At 36.2% G+C, this 22970-nt stretch overlaps 2 protein-coding genes across 4 annotated transcripts; both read right to left on the reverse strand.

Annotated features, from left to right (window-relative positions):
- Window positions 1-2243: 2243 nt before the first annotated feature.
- LOC141620913 (uncharacterized) lies at window positions 2244-4028 on the reverse strand. Its single transcript, XM_074437659.1, has one exon. The coding sequence runs from the start codon at window positions 4026-4028 to the stop codon at window positions 2244-2246; it is 1785 nt and encodes a 594-aa protein (XP_074293760.1).
- Window positions 4029-10372: 6344 nt separating this feature from the next.
- LOC141618836 (uncharacterized) lies at window positions 10373-21650 on the reverse strand. Of its 3 annotated transcripts, none has more exons than XM_074435902.1 (15): window positions 21500-21650; window positions 19936-20127; window positions 18794-19022; window positions 18065-18144; window positions 17175-17213; window positions 16625-16643; window positions 15547-15597; window positions 13840-13967; window positions 13683-13751; window positions 13340-13425; window positions 13071-13180; window positions 12857-12966; window positions 12019-12063; window positions 11462-11536; window positions 10373-10690 (listed from the first exon to the last, which is right to left on the reverse strand). In XM_074435902.1, the coding sequence occupies exons 2-15, from the start codon at window positions 20083-20085 to the stop codon at window positions 10571-10573; spliced, it is 1311 nt and encodes a 436-aa protein (XP_074292003.1). In that variant the 5' UTR covers window positions 20086-20127; window positions 21500-21650; the 3' UTR covers window positions 10373-10570. The 3 variants fall into 3 exon arrangements, with proteins under 3 accessions (XP_074292003.1, XP_074292004.1, XP_074292005.1); XM_074435903.1 differs by having other exon boundaries at window positions 21548-21634; XM_074435904.1 differs by lacking the exon at window positions 15547-15597.
- Window positions 21651-22970: the final 1320 nt, after the last annotated feature.

Consider the following 22970-nt stretch of genomic DNA (forward strand, 5'->3'; position numbering starts at 1 on the left):
TACATTCATCCAAAGTTTCGCCTACTTAGTACATACTATGATCAAAACAATGAAAATGGCAAAAACAATTGCCAATGGAAACCCTTTGCAATAACTAACCCTTTCACACTTAGACATGAATGCTTTGTTCTTCAAGTTTTCAATCTCAAACTGAAGCTTCTTCCTATCATCCTTCAACCATTGAATTTCACGAGACAAACAACCAACTTCATACTCATTCACTCTTTTCTCCATCTTCATCTTGTTGATTATGTCTTTCCGCCCTCTGTTTGAACACGATCGTGCCAACGAAACCAACGACATCCCCCATACCGGTGATGGGTTAGAAAACTTGCACCTTTCAAACCTCCTCCCTGGATTGTCATGCGTGGAAGACGTCAAAATGGCAACCGGGACACCGCACAGACACTTTTTGGGTTGCTCATCAACAACACTATGATGACTACTTTTAGTATTTGCTTTCCATTGACATGTTCTCGCCTAAATTTTGAAACAAAAATGCAGAAAACATGAACCCTAAATTAATTGCAGAAAATCAAAAATTGTAAATTACTAATTCAATGGCATAAAATCGCATATATGAACCCTAATTGCATAATTTTTTGAAACAAAATCGCAAATTTGCAGAACACTATACTAATTAGTAATTACAACAGAAATAAAATTGAGAGGGAGAAGATGAACATACCTTAATTGGGGAAAAAATGGGGAAATTATAAGAATAGGATGAATGAATGAAGTGAGGTGAAGTAAAGGAGAGAGAAGACCTATAAGAGTATATAAGAAGAGGGAAGGGCATTTTCGTCTTAAAAATAGACTTAAAATCAGAAATTTCAAATATTGACGGAATATGTCACCGGAGTGCCAAATTGGGTGCAATTTTTGACCTGAGAACATTTCATGGGAGTAAAATAATAAAAAGTTTTCAAAAGGGAATAAATTTAGAAAAGAGGTTTCTAAAAGGGAGTAAATATTAAATTACTCTAAGAATAAAGGACATTAAAGAACAGTTAGATTCAAGTACAAATAATAGATTTTTTTAATTATAAAAAATAAATTAATAAACGAAATGGAGTTTTTTTTAATCTAGTTATCACAAATGGGTTCACGTAGGAACGAACTAAAGTTTGTCTCGCTCAGCAGCTCCACATACAAAACCGTTAAGTAGCTGTGGCTCAACAACTTTGTCCGACTCATATTGACTTCCTTATAGCTAAACTTTGGTGTGGACTAACGCAGTTGAGCCACATACACAGGTCTTGTTTCCCATGATGATTAATCAGAGGACTAGAGACACATTTTTCTGCACATGGTTCTTGTAAAAGCAAAGGCTCATATAGAACAGTAAGTTGCTTCTTGTTGCGAAGGACTGTTGTCGGATTGAAAAGGAAGGTGCTTCGACAGAAACTCCAGAAGGAGTTATATGTCCCACATTCCTCGAACAAAACTAAAATGACTGTTGTAACCCTAAGACGATATAAAACAAGACTAATTCAACATCATAAATCTCCCGACTACACCTACATTATAACACCTATTTAAGTTAGTACAAAAATAAGCTACTTGATGTTAATCTAATAAAGTACTGATATAAATATATAATCACTAAGCAAGTTCTTTGATTCTCAGCACTATCAAGAGTAAGCTCCATCCTTTTCGACCGAAACTATCTGAATTGAACTAGTCTAACCGGTAGTGAAGTGAGAATAAAATGAACTGAACCGAAATTAAATTAAATTTAGGCCAAAAGAACACAGCCTTAGTTTACTTAAATCCTTCAAATACTAACATCAAATCTATATAAATGCGTAAAAAACAATTATCAAATTCAATTCAGTCTTCTCTAATAGGGAAAATGTAACAAAATTGAGCAATTAATAATTAGTACTCCGTACTCTGTCAACTAGAAAGATTACGACTAACCAGATGATATAAGGATAAGGCTACAGCCCCAGGTGGCGAAGAGCCGACATCTAGGCTTTCATGCTCGTACTTGAGGAACGAGCGGAACGAGCGGCCCCAACCCCTTATCTTTTCTACTAGTAAAGGACTAAAACTTCATAAATACAAAGCAAAGTTGAATGGAACATATGCCATAGCCTCCATTAGTCCGTTCAAAAACGTCACGATCAAAACAACAAAGAGCCACCTACCTTCTTACTCCAGAAAATACTTTTGAAGCAAAGCTTTGTCTGTATCACTAACATTACGAGCAGTGAGCAAGCCGAGAAATAAAAAGCGATTTAGTATCGAATGACAAATCCTTGCCTTCTCATAACACTATGATGATCCAAAGCCGTGGCGACATCATTAGCTTTGAGAAATCCTTTAACAATTGTATTGTAGGTACGTTCATTTGGAGGACATCCATTGTCCGCCATCTCCTTTAATAGTTTTGTTGCATCACCTAACAACCCTTGCCTACATAGCCCTTTGATCATTGTAGTGTACGTAGTTACATCTGGCCGCAACCGCTTGGCTACAAGATAACAGAACACCTCTACTGCTTCAAGTAGTCGTCCAGCTTCACAAAGACCATTAATTATAATATTATATGTAATAATATCAGGTTCCACTCCATTTTTCTCCATCTCTTTACGTAAGGAGATAACCGTATCAATCTGTTCATTCTTTAAAAGTCCGTCAAGCAATAAATTGTAAGTGACCACATTGGGTTTCACTCCTTGATCTTGCATATCTTTAAAAAGCTGGAGTGCAAGCTGGAGTCTCTCATCCTTGCACAAGGCATGTATAACGGCACTATAAGTGAACACATTTGGGGTTATATGGGTTCCTTTAAGATGCATGTCCTGAAGCATCTCCAATGCTTTATCAAACTTTTTAGACTTGCAATATCCATTAATTAAGCTACTGAAAGTCACAACATTAGGCACGACACTGTCTTTCACCATGATATCAAGGAGCTTTTCTGCCGCATCCATCTCTCCGCACAAACAGTGCCCATCCAACAAAGCAGAGTAAGTAAAAATGTTAGGGTGCACACCTCTCTTAGTCATGAGTCCGAAAATAGCCCTTGCTTCATCGACATTTCCTTCTTTGCAGTACATGTCTACTAGGGTGGTGTAGGTGTGTAAACCCGGAGCAATATTGTTGTCCAACATCTGAGTCCACAATACCTTAGCATCATTCCAATGCCCTAAGCTACAGAGTCCTCGAATTAAGGTATCGTATGTGACAACGTTAGGCAAAATGTTCTTGGCTGTCATCTCCTTGAAAAGACCAAGTGCTTGAGGTAACAATTTGCTTTTACAAAGAGTATGAATGATGGTGCTATAAATGATAACATTGGGCTTAAAAGGGGCACTAGACTCCATATGCCGAAGCAAACGAAGAGCTCCAGCATTGTCACCAGAGCGACAAAGACCTTTAAACATAGAACCGTACATAACAAGGGAGGGTTGTATCCCAAGTTTGACGGCTTTATCTAATAAATTAACAACTTGGTCCGACTTATGAGAATCAATAAGTCCATTGAGTAAGGTAGTGATGAAGACAAAATTAGGTGGATATCCAATCTTAAGGTTCCTACCCAAAAGAGAGAAGGCAAAATCAAGACGGCCCAAGGAGCAATAACACTTTGCGAGAATACCAATGGAATAGCAATCGAGGCGGAAACCGGAGAATTGAAGGTGATTATAAAGAGTAATGACAGTAGAGAAAGGGGGATTGGGTTGAATCTTAGACATGGCGGAAAACAGCAGATTAAAGACGATAATAGAAGGGCGAGGACGAAGAGAGTTCAATTGATGAAATATCGAAACAGGAACATCAATGCCAGAAAACCCAGATCGACATTGTTCTCTAACAGAATCGAGAAATAATTGGGGATTGTCAATAACACGATTAGCACAGTAAAACCCAGATTGAGATTGTTCTCTAACAGAATCGAAAAATAATTGGGGATTATCAATAACACGATTAGCAGAGTAAAACCCAGATTGAGAATGAAAATGAGATTGAGAAGAGTAAAACCGAACAAGGTTAGCTGTAATGAATCGAACCATCATCGTCTCTGGTTAAATTAGAGAGAGAATATAGAGAAGAAGACTGAAGAGTAGGTATGGCGATCATACAAGAATTGAAAATTTAGTAGGGTTACGTCGGATTCAAATGTTTTATAAACTTTAGTTCATTGCGAAGTTCGTTGATGACGATGGTTGTTACTAGGAGCGGGGATGAAGAACCGGATGATGATAGTTATTTTCAACAATTGAAAATTTGGTACTTTGGTAGGATTCGGTTAGGTTGGATTCAAATCCCCCTTATACTAAAAGAATAAGAGTTTTCAGAATTTTTCCGCCTAAATTAATTTCGTTATAATTGGGCTTTTATTATAACATATTTATTATTGGGATTTCATTATATTATATCTAGATCTGAATTATAATGAACTTTTTTTCCACCGATTAATACAAAATATTAATTATAATAAATTTACAATTAAATTTCAAATTGAGTTAAATTTCAGAATTTTCCCGCCTAAATTAATTTCACTATGTTTCTATCTAAAATACCGCGCATTCGCGCGGGATCTATACTAGTGTTTTATCAACTTTATTTGATATTAAAAGAATTTCATTACCAATCTCTTTGATGATGAGGGTGTTACACGGTGACTGGGAGCGGGGATGATGTTGTTGCTAGTGTTGCGAATAATTATTTTCAACAATTATTTTTGTCATCTAACTCGGTGGTTCTTTAATGACATGTTGTTGGGTGTGGAGCAGCGAGTAACATAACAGATGGTAATTTAGACATGTTAAACGGGTTGCGTAGGTCGGGTTATATAGGTTGGGATAGAATACGGGTTGGATCAGAATACAGATCAAGAGATAATTTTTAACATCTTTTTTAAACAATTTTTTTAATTTAATATTTTTTTAAAAAAAAAAAAAAGTAAAACATATTTAAAATTAATCCCCCTTAAACTAAAAGAATAAGAAAACTGAAAATTTTCCCGCCTAAATGCTTTTAACTAGAAATTGGGCTTAACTTTATCTAGATATGTATTGGACCTAATATATGGTCTTTATGTGTCAAAGTATCTTATCAAATACCGCAACTTTTATAGTTGGGCCAAATTTATTTTATTCATTATTATCTCATTAGTCAAATATATGTATTTTAAATGTCGGAAATTTTCTATTTAAAACATATGCAGATTTTACTCATATTATTAAAATTAGTGTGTGCTTTTCACCTTTTTATTCTTTAATTTTTTTTACTCCGTATATTGTAACAAAAATTACAAAAATAGTTATATGCTTCAAATGCGTAAAAATAAGCATAAATTTTGTAATTAAACTAACAATCTTCTTTTTTTAATCATAAACTTATTCCGAGTACAAATGTAAAATTCGTTTTATTTTAATTCTTAGTATTTTTACACATTAACAATTGTAGATAATTACAAATAAAATTCAAAGTTCATTTATATATTATTATTATTAGCTTTAATTGTTAAGTTATCTACACATGACATTCTAAAATACCGTGCATTCGCACGGGCTCTATACTAGTATTTTAATAATAACGGGTCATTTCGGATTCGGGTAAACAGGTTGCGGGTCGAAAACGGGTCGCGGGGTCAGGTTTTCGGGTCGGGTCGAGTTTTGACAGGTCTAAATGGTATGAATGCAAGCTTGAGGCATGACTATAGTGAGGAGGAGGTGTTAGATGCTTTGAACCAGATGCATCCGCTAAAGGCACCGGGTCTATATGGTATGAATGAGTTATTTTATCAAACTTATTGGAGCTCTATTGGCTCGGAGGTGGTCAGCACCGTTTTATCCATCTTGGGGTGAGACTTCGCCAAGAGAGTTTAATAAAACAAATATTGTATTAATTCCTAAGAAGAAAGCTCCGGCTAAAATACGAGATTTCAGGCCTATAAGTTTGTGTAACGTGGCGTATAAACCTGTTTCTAAAGTGCTAGCGAACCGTCTGAAACTGTTTCTTGGTGACATTGTATCGGAAAATCATAGTGCTTTTACCCCGGAAGAGCTATTTTGGATAATGTTATAATTACTTTTGAGATTTTTCATTATATGAAGAGTTCTAAAAGTACGGAGGGATTTATGGCTCTAAAACTCGATATGACGAAAGCTTATGACATATTAGAATGGTGTTTTTAGAGAAGGTCCTTGTCATGATGGAGTTTGATGGGGCATGGATAGCTCGGGTTATGGCATGTGTTATGACAGTCTCATTTTCTGTGCTTATTAATGGGCACCATTCTACTGAATTTAGACCGTCTCGGGGACTGCGTCAAGGTGACCCTTTTTCACCTTATTTATTTATCCTTTGTGGTGAAGTTTTGTCAAGCCTTATGCATCTAAAAACTCGAATCTCTTCAACGAGGCTCTTGAAGATTTTGAAGCTGCCTTAAAACTTGACCCTAGAAATAAAGATATTACACGAGAGCTCCACTCTATGGTTGATTGCATAGCGCAAAATCTAAGTTCCAAACAGGTCGGTTACCAATTCGACCCATTGTGTAACACCCCCTCATACCAAGGTGCCTTACCAGGACCACCCTACCATGAAAGTCTGTTACCATCTCGGTTGCCCGAGGTTAGTACATATCAAAAGCGTCTGAACTGAGCACATTTATTAAAGTACTGCAAAGTATAAAGTTTACATCAACCAAATTCAAAAACTAATTCAACTGAATACAACTCCAATGTCTGACAATAAAAGAAATCAAACTAAGACTCAGACGGTGATACTATGACTGGTGATGACAATACTCCCATGACTGTCCCCAAGCTCACCACTAGCAATACCTGTCAAGCCTACTCACCATCCCCGAATGGATCACCGCAGATTCCACAAACAACAACGTGGTCAGTATTACTCAATCAATACAAGACAAACAAACTAAGTAATCAACTGATCATCGTACAATCCCAATCTTTCGTTCTCACACCGTAACCGACTACACACCGAAGTGTGTAGCCCTGCCAGATTACCCATCGCAACAGGTAATCCTCGCCGCCAGTGGGTGACCGCAGTCGATCCCACTTAGTCCAGCTCCTCAACGAGCGACAAACGATCTTTGTCCCTTAATGTGCACATCCCCTCCCGTGGCGGGTTCCACGGAGGGCGAACTAGGGTGTGGAGCCACTCCCGCAAGTGACTCCACCACAATCACAATCACATGACATCACAGCCGTCGCAACACCCTCACACCAACATCGTCACAACAATCTCCATACTCCGATGATCAACAAATAACAATAGCCACACAACAAACATGTCTTAACAATGAACAGTAAACTGAGTAGGGAAACCCTACCTTAGCAATCAACAGTAGAATGAACCCGAACAATCAGAAAGGCTCCTCTACGAAGTCTTCTCCTATACAATAATCACATAACACAATTACACATTGCACAACCCCCCCCCCCCCCCCCCCCATATTCCCAATTCCGTAAATGTACACAGTAACCCCAACGAATACGAATAACATAGAAATAGAACTTACCAACAGTAGAATGAGGAATTATACGCAAGAACTCCGAAGATTACACACACAACAATGCTATGGAATGATTAGGAAGTGATTAGGGAGAGATTAGGGTTAACGTAGAAATGATGAAGTTTGAAATGATGTTTGGAAACTGACGCGGGATATAAAAATAATCTTAAACACTTCCTAATCAAACCGTCAAAATAACACTCGCTAGACCGGATACTCGGTCGAGTAAAGTTATACTCGGCCGAGTATCCTATACTCGGTCGAGTATTCACTATAGTGGCCGAGTATTCCTCGGCAGAACCAAAACAACCCACGACAACAGCACTACTCGGCCGAGTAGGCTCTACTCGGTCGAGTAGTCACCAAAGAAAATCCGTAGTATTACACATTGGGCTCAGACATGAAAGGTAAGAAACATCTTCTTAACAATGACGTGGTTGATAAATCTGTTCTTCTTTATGAAACGGGTGAAGCCTCTTGTAGTTTTGTGATGCCAGCCAATGACGCAAGTAGTGATCACGGCCCACGGGAGAGCTATTAATAGCTCTGATGTGGTTATGGATTTTCTTAACACTGATGATGACTGCTCACCTCCGTCAATTCAATGTTTTGTCAACCCCTCATATACCTTTACATCATCCTTAGATTGTTTGAATGTTAGTAATGAAGTAAGTTTCGATACCGCCACGAATGTCAGCTATACTCCTTGCTCCAATCAAAATTAATGGGCTCATTTACTCAAATTCAACAAGAAAGGAGGAAACCATTTCCATCTAAGAATCAATGCCAGCTCATATAAAGACCTCCTTCAAGGAAAACAGTAGTTCCCCCTTCAAATCCTTTATTTGAGATGCGCAATGAGATTTCGAGTTTTGAGTCATCCGATAATGTTGAGTTGGTTGAGGAGGAAGTTATTCTTCATATTGATAAGAAGAAACGTCTGTCGTTGGACTCTTCTATTGTTTGCAAGATTTTCATGGAATGGTTTCATTTTGCAGCACTTAAGGAGTATTCGAGCAAAATATGTCGCTGCAAGAGGGATCACTTCAAGGGTCGAGATCAAATGGTCAGGGCTGCTGCTGGTAAGTTGAAGATCAAATCTTTGGTTTTTGTCGAGAATTTAACTGATGTTTGCAGGTACATTAAGACGACGTCTACACATAAGAAGACTAAAAGAAATGATGCCAATTAAACCCACAATTACATAACCTACCTATTTTTTTTTCTTTACCCTTACTTTTTCACCTTTTTTTTAAATATCTCATTTTTCCCTATGTTACCTTTGGTGTAAATCAGAGGGAGTATTAAATAGATTAATCAAGGTAATTAAGTAATTAAGTGTGGTTGGGTTGATTGTTCCATACCAAAAGGGGTTTAGCCGGTCTATTGCATGTTTTGTAACTGTGGCGAAATGAAACCCGCCCATTTAGGGATGTCAATGGATCGGGTTCGGGTCGGATGAAGCCTCATCCGTCATCCATCCGTCACATTAAAATCTCATCCAACCCATCCGGCATCCATGAAAATTATCATCCGTCATCCACCCATCCATCATCCATGGATGAAACGGGTGGATCGGGTGATAAACGGGTGATAGTGTATATGTATGCTTAAGACTAAAAAAATGATCGACTTTTTATTCTTTACAAAAATTAAGTTGTATAATTATTTTAATGTAACTTTTTAGTGTGAATTTTCACAAAATATATTTTGAGAGTAGAAAAATTAGAGAAATTGAATATTTTATATCTTAAAAATGTAATACATAAATTTTTTTCAAAAAAAATAATAATAAAATCGGGTGGTGGATGGATGACGGGTGAAATTTCTTCATCCAACCCATCCGTCATCCGTCATCCGTCATCCGTTTCATTCATCATCCATCCGTCATCCATTTAGGTCGGGTTTTCATCCGTCTTTTAGGATCGGGTGGATCGGATTTTAATCGGGTGCGGGTGAAATTGACATCCCTACGCCCATTAGTTCATGTTAAAAGGTGTGGCCGGTGTTTGTGATTCAGGCTATTGTTTTGGTGATTCTGATTCACTACTTACATGACCTGACCTCTTAGATGTGTTTTGCAAGCTCATAATAATAATAATAATTTAATTTTAAATCGAGCCACATTGTTGACTAATAAAGCTAATTAGTTGATCACATTATTTTTATTTTTATTTTTATGACGAGGGGACTCGTAGTACTACCTTCGGTGTGCAGTGGATAAACCCCCGGGTATACGTAATAGCCTGAAAACCTCATGTAACAGGTAAACCACTCGAGAGTGGCCGACTTGAAATATAGAAGACATAGCCTCATGCCATAAATATTCCACAAGATTGCTCTTGAAAAGACTTGAACCTGAATTCCTTGGAAGTTTCAGCCAAGTTGATCACATTCTACAAGATTGCTCTTGAAAAAACTTGAACCTGAATTCCTTGAAAGTTTCAGCCAAGTTGATCACATTATTCTTCCCTGATATCTTGATTTTCTCGAAAATTGCCATTCTTTACCAGCATGTTACTCTGTTACTCCCACAGCCTCATAACCCATTCATCCTTCAGTTGGAATTTTGGGAAACCAATGAAACATAACAAATAGATGAAAATTTTAAGGGAGAGGAATCGGGAACGCAGATTTGCAAACGAAGAAGATAACGGATAGGTTGTCGTTTGGTTAGTTATGGGGTAAATACTAAATAGTAAATACTCCGTAGATTAGTGGCCAGTTTATGGGAAAGCGGGTTAACAGGTAGTTGCAGGCGGATGTGCCTGTATGCGTATCAGATACTCTGGCTATCTAAACATATGTACAATCGATCTCTCCAAGACTGACGCGCCATGTTTTTTTTTTTTAAAAAAAGTGGTTACCGGCTTTTGCTTTAATAGTATTAATGATTGATGATTAATGGAAATGATGTCCTACAATAATAATTCTACGCTGTAACCTGTTGAACTAAGCGGAAATCAGACAAGAACATCTATTTTACAGTGGTCAAACTTTGAAACAATAACTTCAGTATAGCAATTACCCCCAAAGCTTCATTGGCTTAAACCACCATTGCCGTTTGTTTCATTGTTTCTCAAGTTTCTTCCACAAGTCAAGGGCCCTTCTGATAGTACGATCTGGTGAAAACCCTTCTGCATATGCACTTATTGCATTCAACAAACTCGTGAACTTCTCACCGTTGTCCTGTAATTACACGAATAAACATCAAGATTTACTGTCTCGTCAAATTGCACAATGTAAGGAGGAAGATCCCGTTCCGGCAAGTGCGCAACCAGCATGTATATAATTGCAAATGTCATCATATCTTTACAGTTCTGGTCATATACTCTTGATCTCAATAACATTTTACCAGCAGTTTTGACCAAAAAAAAAAAAATACTAACATTTTACCAGCAGTAGGGCATTGCTTTATGTAAACATCATTATCGACAATAACTGTTTAAACATGATTTCGGGTACATGTAAACTAAACTGACCATTAACTACTGACAAAGATACCCTTTCTATATCACGTTTTTGAAACTTATCTGAGTATTAATTTTCATCAAAACTGCTACTTAATATACACATTTCCTTCAAACTTCCAACTAAAGGCCAAATAGCACAAGTAAATCATATTACAACAAATATCAATTGCGGATAATCTTTCCCTTTCACTAAAAGTCAGTTGTAGCCAAATATAATGATCATTCGTGATTGATTTCTGCTGGAAAACGTCTTATTTTTTGCCAAAAATGGATTTTAGTAGGAGATTTAGAGGAAATGTACTTCTACGGTAGGAGATTTGAATATAAAGCAAGGTGCGGAACATAAGCTTTTAAAAAGAACAAGTAATTCTTGTCTATTAACTCTTAAATATTTTTATTGCTTGTTGACAGAAGTAGCAACAATCAGATCAAATTTCATTTGAAGATGGTTAGGTACTGCACAATGATTTCATTCATAGCTACATACCTCAGGCTTTCGAAATAAAAGATTTCTCGTGTCAAATGGCACAATGTAAGAAGGAAGATCTGTACGTAGCACGGCCTGCAAGGCTTGAATGAGTCAGTACAAAAGAAAGGGAAAAAGCATATATATGCATCATCAATACATCGACATACTCAAACTATTTTTTGATTAATTGTCAGAAAAGGCAATACTCACTAAATAAAAACTAGCAGATCATTAGAGAAAAGCAATGTTAAACGTCCTCAGGAAAAATAAACGGAAAGAATACAATCAGCAAAGAATGTTACTAGTATTTTAATAAAAAAAAAAAATAATGCACTGTTTGCGGCATTACATTTGACTAATAACTCTTACGAGCCAAGGATAAAACCTATGAATAAGATTCGGCAAATCATTTAAACCTACATTCCAAAAAAATGCTTTTTTTAAAAAAAAACTCGCAAGTATGAAATATTTTGTTGCTTGTAATCAGCTGAGAAACAAACGGAGGCCATTCCTAAAAATATGTTGTAAGCAATAAAAAAATAACTAGTTGAATAAATTTGGACAAACAAGATTACCAGGTCTCTACTCAAGCGAGCCAGATGCCCATTTGCTATCAGTGCCTACAATCAAAAATGAACACAGTGAATACTTAACTATGATGACTAATAACCAAAAAACAGACAGATACTAACTGCAAGCTACCTCCATGAAGAAGACGCCAGACTAACATGCTTACTAATTTCTAAAACACCAGCCAGCTTAAAGATGCACGATCAATGCACTGACTTCAAGATTGCTCATTATATTAGCTTTCATTAAACATCACACAGAAGATTTACACACTCTAAGAACATCTTTAAGTGCGTCGTTTTTGTAAGCAGTCCTAATTCTAACATGTACATGCCAACTAAAATAAAGGACAATGTCCGACTTCTAAATATTATGGAGTAATATACTTGCCCCTAAAAACCAAGTCACCTCCCTTCCTCTGTAACTCCCTGATGAAGGCCACAAGCCACGAAATTCATTCAATGGTAGATGCTTGTCAGCTTGTATGGCAAAGGACTTCAAATATACAATTTTAATTTAATTTTTATTAAAAAAAGGAAGATAAAAAAACGTTATTTTATTTTTGCTATGCTAGAAAGTAAGATGCGTTCACGTATAAGTGACTGCTATCATCAATATTCACAAATACAACAATAATTCAGGGTCGGCAAACATCAATCGTCATAAGAAACTTTTATGAGGTCAAACCAACACAACGTACATATAAAGAGTTTAACAAAAAAAGGTTCGAATTGGGCAACTTACTTTTGTTTTTTGTAACAAAAAACTTGTCAAATGTCTATGGAGTAAGAGTTGATAACAAGATTTCTCAAATTAGTAAACAGAAGTTGCGGAATAGAATACCTCTCGTATATTGTCTTTCTGAACTTTGTCAACATTTAACAACAAGTTTTCAAGAGAACCATATTCTGTTATCAACCGAACAGCATGGACCTCTCCTACTCCATTCACTCCTACATAAGTTACATAAAATTTGAGAAACATGGTTGTGAAACAAGCCACAACAAGCACAACATCTTCATGGGAATTTTGAGAGGGAGATTGGAGAATGTTCAACCTGGAATGTTATCACTTTTGTCACCAATAAGTGCTACAATGTCAACAAACTGAGAAGGTTTTAGAGTTCCGTATTTTGCGGCAAATTCTTCTAGACCAAATGAGGCCATTCTGCACCAACTCAGGCGAAAATGGGTGTGACGTAGATTTTTAGTAATTCACAATACGCATCAAGCAGCCAATATAGAATGCATTGAAATTTGGACATACCATCATTCTAACAACATAAGAACGTTTGAGGAGAAAATATAAAGAGAAAGGGAAACTTACTCATCTCCACGTGGAGCCATTCGCAAAAGCCGCAAGGATGGGGACAGAATTTGGAAAAAATCTTTATCTGGTGAGACAACCCGGACCTGCAACAGTAGCAGTATAAGTTATTCAAAATGAAATAGGATTAAAAACAGTTTAGAATGTTATACTTAACAGATAACACAATGATGTGGATTTCTGACTTTCTATGCGTTTCAAAATGCTTCAGTTTTTAAATGTATATAGATAAAGCTGTCCATTTAACCATTCACAACTTTACATATCAGGAAATGAGATCTACGTAATTTGAAACTCAATAATATGTTTAATATTTGAAGCAGTAGCTAGGCAACATTGCAACCTTAAATCCATCATTGACACTCCTCAAAGCAAGAGTTCCTATAACATCATCGGCTTCAACACCTGGCACCTGCATTTTTAAATTCACAGCAGAACTGGGCATATCAAAACAATATTCAAAAATAATGTATTTAAAGCTTCAGCACAGAGCTGATCACCTCAATTACTTCAATTGCCATAGCCTTGATGGATGCCTTTAGATATTGAAGCCCTTGAACCACTGTATCAGGTGTAGGACCACGGTTGCTCTTATATGCCGGATACATGTTATGGCGAAAGTTCATGCCTACGCAAGACGTATGCAAATAGTATTAGTCTATAGCTTTCACCATCCTATCAATTTGACTTAAACTCTCTGGATTTTGACAAGACATAACATCCAGAAAAGCGTAATGCATATTTTGACTCCAATTTATGATTCCAACTTAGCAATGTTTAGGAATGTGGAAGGTGACTAACAGGCATGGTATGCAACGACACATCCTCTCAACTTAAAGCATGATTTCAAGATAATTTTGTCCCGAGTATTCATATATTTCAATAAATACTGCCTCTGCTCAATCATGTTTATCTTCCCTAGTTTCTCACTAGACTAGTCACCAATAGGAATTCCAATTAGTAATTGAACTTCAAATCAAATATATGTAGAAACTCAATCATAGTAGTATTAGTACTTAAAATCCCGATGTCGGCTGGAACAAAACAAAGGCAGCAAAGAGGCTATGGGAATTATTTTAGAAAAACTCGAGGAAAAAAATATTCATGATGTGTTGCAGTAGGCAGTACTGCAGTAGTATAGGCATGGTTTAATACTTAATCCAAATGTAGGCATCAACTAAATTAACGGTTTTTATAGATAAAAGTTTCAGTACTATGAATATGAAGCTTGAGAAGGCAATAAGTACTCTAAAGTCTCAGCTAGAAACTATGTGTTACCAATTGAGTTGGAAGAAAAAATCACCTGAAACAACATCATTTTCCAAATTATAAATGGTGCAAAGAAACCAAATGGAACGATGGTAAAGTTGCTAACTTTCCTAATCCTTTTTGGTTTGATGCTGTGAAAGTTTAATTCAGAAAGGAGAGCAATACAGAGATTGATGTCAGTCATTTTGAATTCTCTATCAATTCCTTTTAAAGAGCATTATGGATACCATCACAAGATCTGGAGAATAGCACCGTACTAAGCGAGAACTTTCTTCTTCACCCATTTCAAAACCAACAAAATTAACTTGATTTTCCTCCTTGAGGAGATCAATTACATTTGCGACAAATGAGATCAAATTAACTTAACTTGATCCTCCTCTAAGAGACCAATTATATCAGAGGCAAAGGAGATGATCAAAATCTCACATTTCATCTGACCCACACTGCTCTCCCAAAATATTTATCATTCATAATTCTTGAAGTAAATCCTAGATATGTAGAATCTATAAATCAAGTTCTTGGGACTTTCAACTCTATACGGCATATAATAGAAACAACATGCTCATCCTTCTCAATACTTAAAAAATAGAAGGGACTTTCAACTCCAGACCTTAAAAAGTATTCCATAAATATCAAGCATGACAAATAGAAGGGTACGCCGGTACGGAGAATTAGTTCCAGGTTTCAATCCAGCCTTCTTGTCAATCATCAAGTGGGGAATAAATCTACAAGCGGAAAAAACATGGATCGCTCTCTGAAGTAGGACATTTGTAAAATGTTTGTAGCTTACATTGTTACATGCTAGCAGTACTCAGACAATCCGCGTCCCCATTCCTGCCTCTAAATAAATAGTATACACCACCTTTACCGTCCCCACATTTTGATTGTTAATTCGTGAGTTCAGACAGAAGAGCATGGAAAGCCAGATAAAAACATACCTTTGAACATTATATCTTTTGATGTATTAGAAGTTTCACAAAATGAATTTCCTGAAACGAGAAAGGTCTTCTATCAAGGAAAAAAAGAAAGCAAGTTCGCATCCAAAACCACCTCAAAGGTGAGAAAATACCCCACTCCTAAAGGAACTAATAAAAGTGAAAATGAAATTAAAATATATAATGGACTGTGATTTAGACAATCAAGGCTGAGAAAAAATGTAAAGCCAAAGCTTACAGCTCAAGCTAGATACAGAGCGTTGCTTTTTCTTTAGACTCATGTTTCTTTTCTCGTAAAATTGTTTTAAGCAAGAAATGCAGCTGTAGATTGAGATACAAAAAGCACTATTCCATCCGATTAGTTCCAAACAACGCCCCTAGGGGATACACATCTGTTAGAAGTCCATCCCCAGAAATCATTATACATATAGGTCCCCAATACATTTCTGCTCGCCTGACCAATATTCCCTCTCTCTGGTTCGGCTTCTTCAAGCCCTCGTATTTTTCCCTTCCTAATTTGTGCGACCGAAAAAGGAAATATGCACTGGTGATCTCACCTTTGGTGTCCACATAAAAGCCCTTGAAAACGGCACAATTTATTACACCATCGTGCATCACACTAAAAGAAAGACTGAGACAAGCGCCGCGCAAAAGGGATTTCAATGGTCATTCTTATAAGAATAACAGTGCTCAGTCATATAAATTGCTATCGCTCAAGAACCCTATCCATAAGACGTAACATTTGGGTAAGGCAATTGAGTGGTCCAGGTGCTTGGAGATTGGGAAGCAATTCAACTGATTCTAAACAACTATGAAGGCAAAAATAAAGTTCTATAAAACATGGAATGAGATACATTAAATTCACTTAATTCTCATTATCCAAAAGCATCTTCAACAGAAGTGGACTGGCTTAATGAGATACATTAAGTCAAAATGTCATGATTTAAGCCATCATAACATCCTCAACACAAGTTCGTATACAGATAAGAAAACACGAAAAAACACAAGAAGATAACATTGCTCATGATTGTACAGGGACAGCAAACACAAAAAGAAAAGAAAAAGTGCAACTGAAACTCACCAATATGGTCAAACACCACCTGCAAAGGAAATGCAATGAATGAGAGCTGGTAATAGAGCGCATCGGAATATGCATCATCAAAAGCTCACTCAACCAGTTAGTATTGCTAAGTTTTATGATAATATTCCTGAATACAAATGCAAATTCTCATTCTAGAAATGAACTTCCTTTCAAAAAATTAGGTCAAGATTGTCAGACACTCAGACCCATTGGCAGGGAGGACAAACTTTCTTCTATATTTGTATCATCATGTTTCACGAAGCTACCCATTTCATAGTATGAGACAAAAAGGTAAGCTCTTGGTGTATACATATCACCACAACCCAACAACTATTATAAGTGACGTTGATTGACCAAAAATGTAATGAAATGGGTAACCACTAAGAACTTCCTTTCAAAAATTCGCTCTCTTTGGCTGCTAATAAAGAATTTAACTCAAAGAATACCGGTGAGCCTTTATATCACAAAAACTCAAAACAAAATTTCAAACGACAGAGCGAAAATAAGGCAGGTAACCACTTGAAAAGTGAATAAAACCACAAATTATTACCGCAATGTGTGAAGGAATAAACTCCAGTACATCAATTATCTGCAGAGGAGATGGAATCCAGTCATTAAGATGGCTGAAAATTAGAAAGACCAATTTAAGTTTCAGATATAACTATATGTTTAAACACCTGCCTTTAATGACAGACTAAGACATCATAACAAAAAATTAAGACTAACAAATTACATTAGGCAGTGTTTGGATACCCCGGAATTGATTTCATTTTCTTGATTTCAATTGTAGAAATCAAAATGTTTGAATCCAATTCCAAAAATTCGTTTGGAGATCACATGGAATTCGATTCCGGATTTCAATTTCTCATTGGCGTTTGGGAAAACATGGAATTGGAATTGGAATTGGGCGGGTCAAGTATGGGTCGAAGTCACCAATTTTTTTTTTTTTTGAGTTTTTTATTAGGAAAAAATAAATCTTGTGACGTAAAATATTTGCGATTAAAAAAAAATCATAAATAAAAAAAATTGCAATGAAACTTGCATCACAAAAAACCGTAATCAAGGAGTGATGAATTGAAATGACTACTATATGGTAGGAATTTGAGAGTGCCAAATTTTAACTAAGATGGAATTGATAGGGAATTGAGTCCAATTCCAATTCCAAATTCTAGGGGCTCCCAAATGCTTGAATTGTCTCAATTCCGGAATTCAAATCCAATTCTAGGTTCCCAAACACACCATTAAGGTATTCTCAAAGAAAAAACGTGCAGGTGACGACACCAATACTGAAGTAAAAGCATACGAACGGTTAATTGTGGTAGAAAAAAGTGAATAATCAAATTAATGGGAACCTTGTAATAGTGAAATGTGACAAATGAAAAGTATTATTCAGCCATGAAATATAAAAGAAAGAAGATAAAGAGCAAGCACGAGACTTACAAGTGACAAAGACGCAAATATTGTCATAACCCAGTCTCCATTACCATCAGCGTGCGAAAGATGGCCATGATGCAATTTTGCTACACAAAACATGAAATATAACTTATCTCATAATAGATGCACGTTTATACAAGCAACTCAAACTATTTATAGTGGCCATCCAGTATAAAAAAAACAAAGAGAAGTCGATTAATTTGACGATAAAAAACCATTTCAAAGAATTAGCAGTGAAAAAAGAATAATAAACCATAATAGAAAACAAAATGGACCAAAATATAGGCGAACCTCTCTCAAATCAGTTTCCAACGAAATTCTATAGAAATTAGCATACAGACAGATATTCTGAACAATCTGAAGCAGAAAGTAAGGCATTTGTCTAGGCGAAATTTTTTGACTAAAATAAAGTAAATCTTGATGAGGAAGAGAACTTCTCTCAGCAAGAAAAATACAAGTGTTTCTAAATCATTTAAGGGAGAGACAAAGATCAGATATTGAAGTGAACTGTTCAAGTCCTCTAGATATTGACATTTCAAGCAGCATTCAGCTTCCCCAAAGTTTAAATGACATATTGTATGAAGTGATGTAACACAAAGTTACTAACTTAAACAAGACACCATGATATTAAGACTTTAAATCAGCAATGCAAAAATGCCATGTAGATAAAGTTACATAAAATGTAAACAAAAGGAGTTCCTTGCACAGGGAAACATATGTTCATGTACAAGATACCTAAAAGCTTGAAATACGCTCTGTATATGACAGCTGTCCCATCAATGAGCATCACTCTACCATTTGAGGGAGCTTTACTTAATGCTGCGCCAGTGGAAATGGAAGGACTGGGAAATACAGGTTCTAGGTTTTGTGCACTTTCTACGGAAATATCCACATTAGCAGCAGAAGAGACACTGGGGAATGAGGAAACATATCGATTTGAACTGTAAGACGACTTCAAAAATTCCTGAAAAAATTATTCGCACAGGAAATATCAACAGGCAGAAATTTAAGCTCCAAATACACTAAAGGACAAGCCACAAGGTACATCGCAAACTCAGACCTCAACCAAAGAAGACACAAGAATATATTGACAAAAGGAAACAAGACTCACAAAAGTTTCATATTCACCGATCAAGGAAGCCAGGATGTGTAGATGATTGTGAAGAGAAAACTAGGGTCTTCTTGAAAACAACAAAACAGCAAGACCTAAATCATCAATTTCTTTTTAACGAAAACTCGAAAACAACTACACGGTCATCATTCAATCCAGGAAAAAAAAATCATAAGCCATCAATTTGATGCCCTCAGGGAATAAGATACAAAGTACAATTGTCAGCAACAGAGGTAGATTGTGAGATCATCAATTTCATATCTCCGAATGTCAGAATTGCAGTCATGCATACATGACTTGGGATGAAGAGTTTTTATTGAAATAATTCTCTCCATGCCAGAACCCGGTAGCGGTTCCAGAAAATTTCTTTCGGGAGTCCCAGAAAAATATAGAAGGATATTTTTACATGAAAACATAAATTACTCTACTTTTACCTATAAATTGAGCAAAGTACACACAAAAATAATTGTTTCCAGTGTCCCAGGGCCATCGCTTGCACCACTGGCAATACCCTATGACACTTCAGACATTTAGGAGTCAAGCTGCTAAGCTTTGGTTAACTCTTTGGATTCAGAAAATTTTGGGAGAAAATAGATGCATTTATGTCAAGGAACCTTAAAACACACTGGAGCAACTTGAACTATATGATAGAAACACCTTTTCCCACAATCTAACAAAGTTTCATCTCATCTCTTAATTTATAATGCGTCTTCTGTAATGAAGTGACCACAACGAAAATTGAAGTTAGCAAAACACAGCGTACTACCTTTACACGGAGACCAGAAGAGGAGCTAATAACATTACATCTTTGGACATTACTCAAATTTCTGCATATCCCATTTGTAAGCAACGTCTTCCCTAAGCACCCAGTCCACAAAGAGCAGATTTGATTATGAGATAGCCTATAGCATGCCATTAGGTCATGCTAATGGCACCTGTGTGGCACAGAAAAATTTACCTGAAAGACAACAAAATGAAGAGATTTCAAGTCAATAACGCGTATTCTATTACTTAGAGTTATCATGAACTATTACAGAACCATAGAAGACATACACCAAGCACATGTAGCTCACCGACAAAAAGGATTGTTGCAGTCAGAAGATACAACTTTATGAGTCAAACATATAAGAGCATAAAAGAAGGTCATAATAAGTTATGAGGCAATCATAGGACATAGATACAATTGTGTTTTGCCCTCATCTTTCAATAGTTGCAATCATGCACATAAAAGGCTACTTCCTAGTCTACTCATCCCTTTTAGTACAGATTTCCAAGTGGAAAGGTGCATGAAACCTCCTTATTACGAAGGTAAACTCTATGCAGTCTAAGGTTGCTTCAAAGAAGATGGGATTTCTACTTTTACCTTTTTTCTTTCCGACATTGAGTTACAGTTCACAGTCGAAATCCATACTTAATTGGCATGAATCAGCAATAACGTCTATTGGATAGGTTAACCAAATTCAACTCTATATGAAGAACTACCAGGGCATTGATAAACATGAGGAACAAACAACAATTAGTGTCCTTAATCATGATAAGAAGATTTCATCAGTGCATAATGCATACTCCATTAGTTGCTCGGACTATACCCTTTCTGAAAATCGTGGCACAAGGTACATAACTTCTATAACCTTCCATAGAATCGATTTCATGCACTAAAAATTTGCAGTCATTTTACCATAACAATTTGGCAGTAGACGAGTCCACTACAGGGGCGAGGCCACTATAGGCTTTGGTGTAGCCGCCGCTACACCAAAGGCGAAAAATTCGGTTAGAATTTCGTGATTTGTTACACCAATATTTACTGCTTTCACACTAATTATCTATACGTATATATTTTGCTACACCAAAATCGAAATCCTGGCCACCTCTGGTCCACTAAATTAGAGTATATAACCAATTTCCACCATACCCCAAAAACCCGAATTCTACAATCGACTCCATATATCTTTATTTTCAATCCCTAATTTGCATTATCGAACATAGCTAAAAGAAATCAACATCTAAGCTAACCAACATCTTTTCAATGTAAATAAATCATTCAAATGAAAACCCAATCATGTTTCTCCTTCGAATATTCAACTAGTCTCTCTTAAGGCGAAGATATCCGTTTTAAACTTAATGAAGTAGTTTAACTCGCTTTAAGTTTAAGACGGATATCACCAACAAACATGCCAAAAATTGGAACTTTTTATCAATAGCTATCACATGAAAGCACAAATAAACGGAACAAAACTACTCCTGCTGCATATCAAATGACAAAATTTTCGCACAAATTCACAGAATATTATTAACAGGCAATGATAATGAGTAATTCAGAGATTACTTACAATGCACAATAATCGACTGTAAACAAGGAAGACTCTGAAGAAAATAACCTAGGGTTTAATGGAAGGGTTTACAGCACAGTGAGAAAACTGTAGCCCAGAAAAATGTGAAGATGAACGAGACTGAGTTTGATGGTTTAAGAAAGCTGTCGTCACACACTCACACATTGGCAAGTGGGTTAGGGGGGTCCGGCTGGGGTCGGATCGGTCATTTCGAGTTTCGGTTTAGTTTCAAATGTCAAATTGTCGAGTTACTTATTTTTGGGTATCACGTATAATTCAGATTAGAGTTGACCACGAGTCAGGTTTGGCAAGGATGGGTCGGGCTTACCCAAAGGGGCCCTTAACCGGCTCGTGAAAGCGGCGGGGCGGTCTGAGGAGGAGGTTACCCGTAGCCGCCCCTAAGGTGGGTAATGGGCGCGCCGGGTTAGCGGGCCTTACATATTTTATTTTTTTCCTAAAATGGCGGGCCAAGGGCAGGCGGGGCTGGAAATATGGAGCCCGGACCGACCTGTGTGTGGATCGAGCCTAGTCGGGTCGGGTTAGAAGTGGCCCGATAGATGGGTTTGGTCGGGGCCATACTGGCCTATTCATTTGGCTAGCTCTAACTAAGATACTTTCAAGTCAACCTAAAACACTTATATATTTTACAAAATTAATTATCTACTACGACTCGTTTCACGAATAAATCCTTTATTTAAATATATAATCAATCAATCAATACATATATATTGGCAAGATAAATTTTCGTAAAGCAAAAACTTTTCGAGTGATATTAGAGAGTCCAACTTTTTTAGAATTCCTAATAAAAGTAGATTTAGAAACAAATTTAATAAAATTATCCTAATAAAAGTAGTTTTCTTAACATTTTAATAAAGTTATCCTAATACAAGTAGATTAAATTTATTTTAATAAGATTATTCTAATATAAGTAGGTGATACTCAAAATACACAATGTAACTAATTATATGGCATATTAAATATAATATAAACATTATTCATATACTATATCGAGTTAATTAGATTTTACTCCCTTTTGAAATTCACATTTTTAAAATTACTCCCTTTTGAAATTTTTGCTAAAATTACTCCCAAGTTGCATGTTTTTCTAAAATTACTTCAAAACTCCAATTTTTGAACTTATTCCGTTTATGTCTTAGCCAATTTATACTTTGAAAAGTATAAGTATAACTATGTAGACAAATGGAGGGAGAATTCAAAAACAGAGAAAATAAGTCACTTTAATTAAAGTTTTGAAGCAATTTTAGGAAAAAAATGCAACTTAAGGGAGTAATTTTAGCCAAAAAAATTCAAACGGGAGTAATTTTTAAAATGTGGATTTCAAAAGAGGGAAAATATAACTATATTATATCTTAAATTTACTTTGTCATACTAACTGAAAAGTTAACTGAAACCTAAAATTGTAGCTTAAAAGGTAACTAAAATTAAGAGATGATAATTTAATTGATTAAGC

This window comes from Silene latifolia, chromosome X (genome assembly GCF_048544455.1).
Source record: "Silene latifolia isolate original U9 population chromosome X, ASM4854445v1, whole genome shotgun sequence".
Classification (NCBI taxonomy): Eukaryota; Viridiplantae; Streptophyta; class Magnoliopsida; order Caryophyllales; family Caryophyllaceae; genus Silene; species Silene latifolia.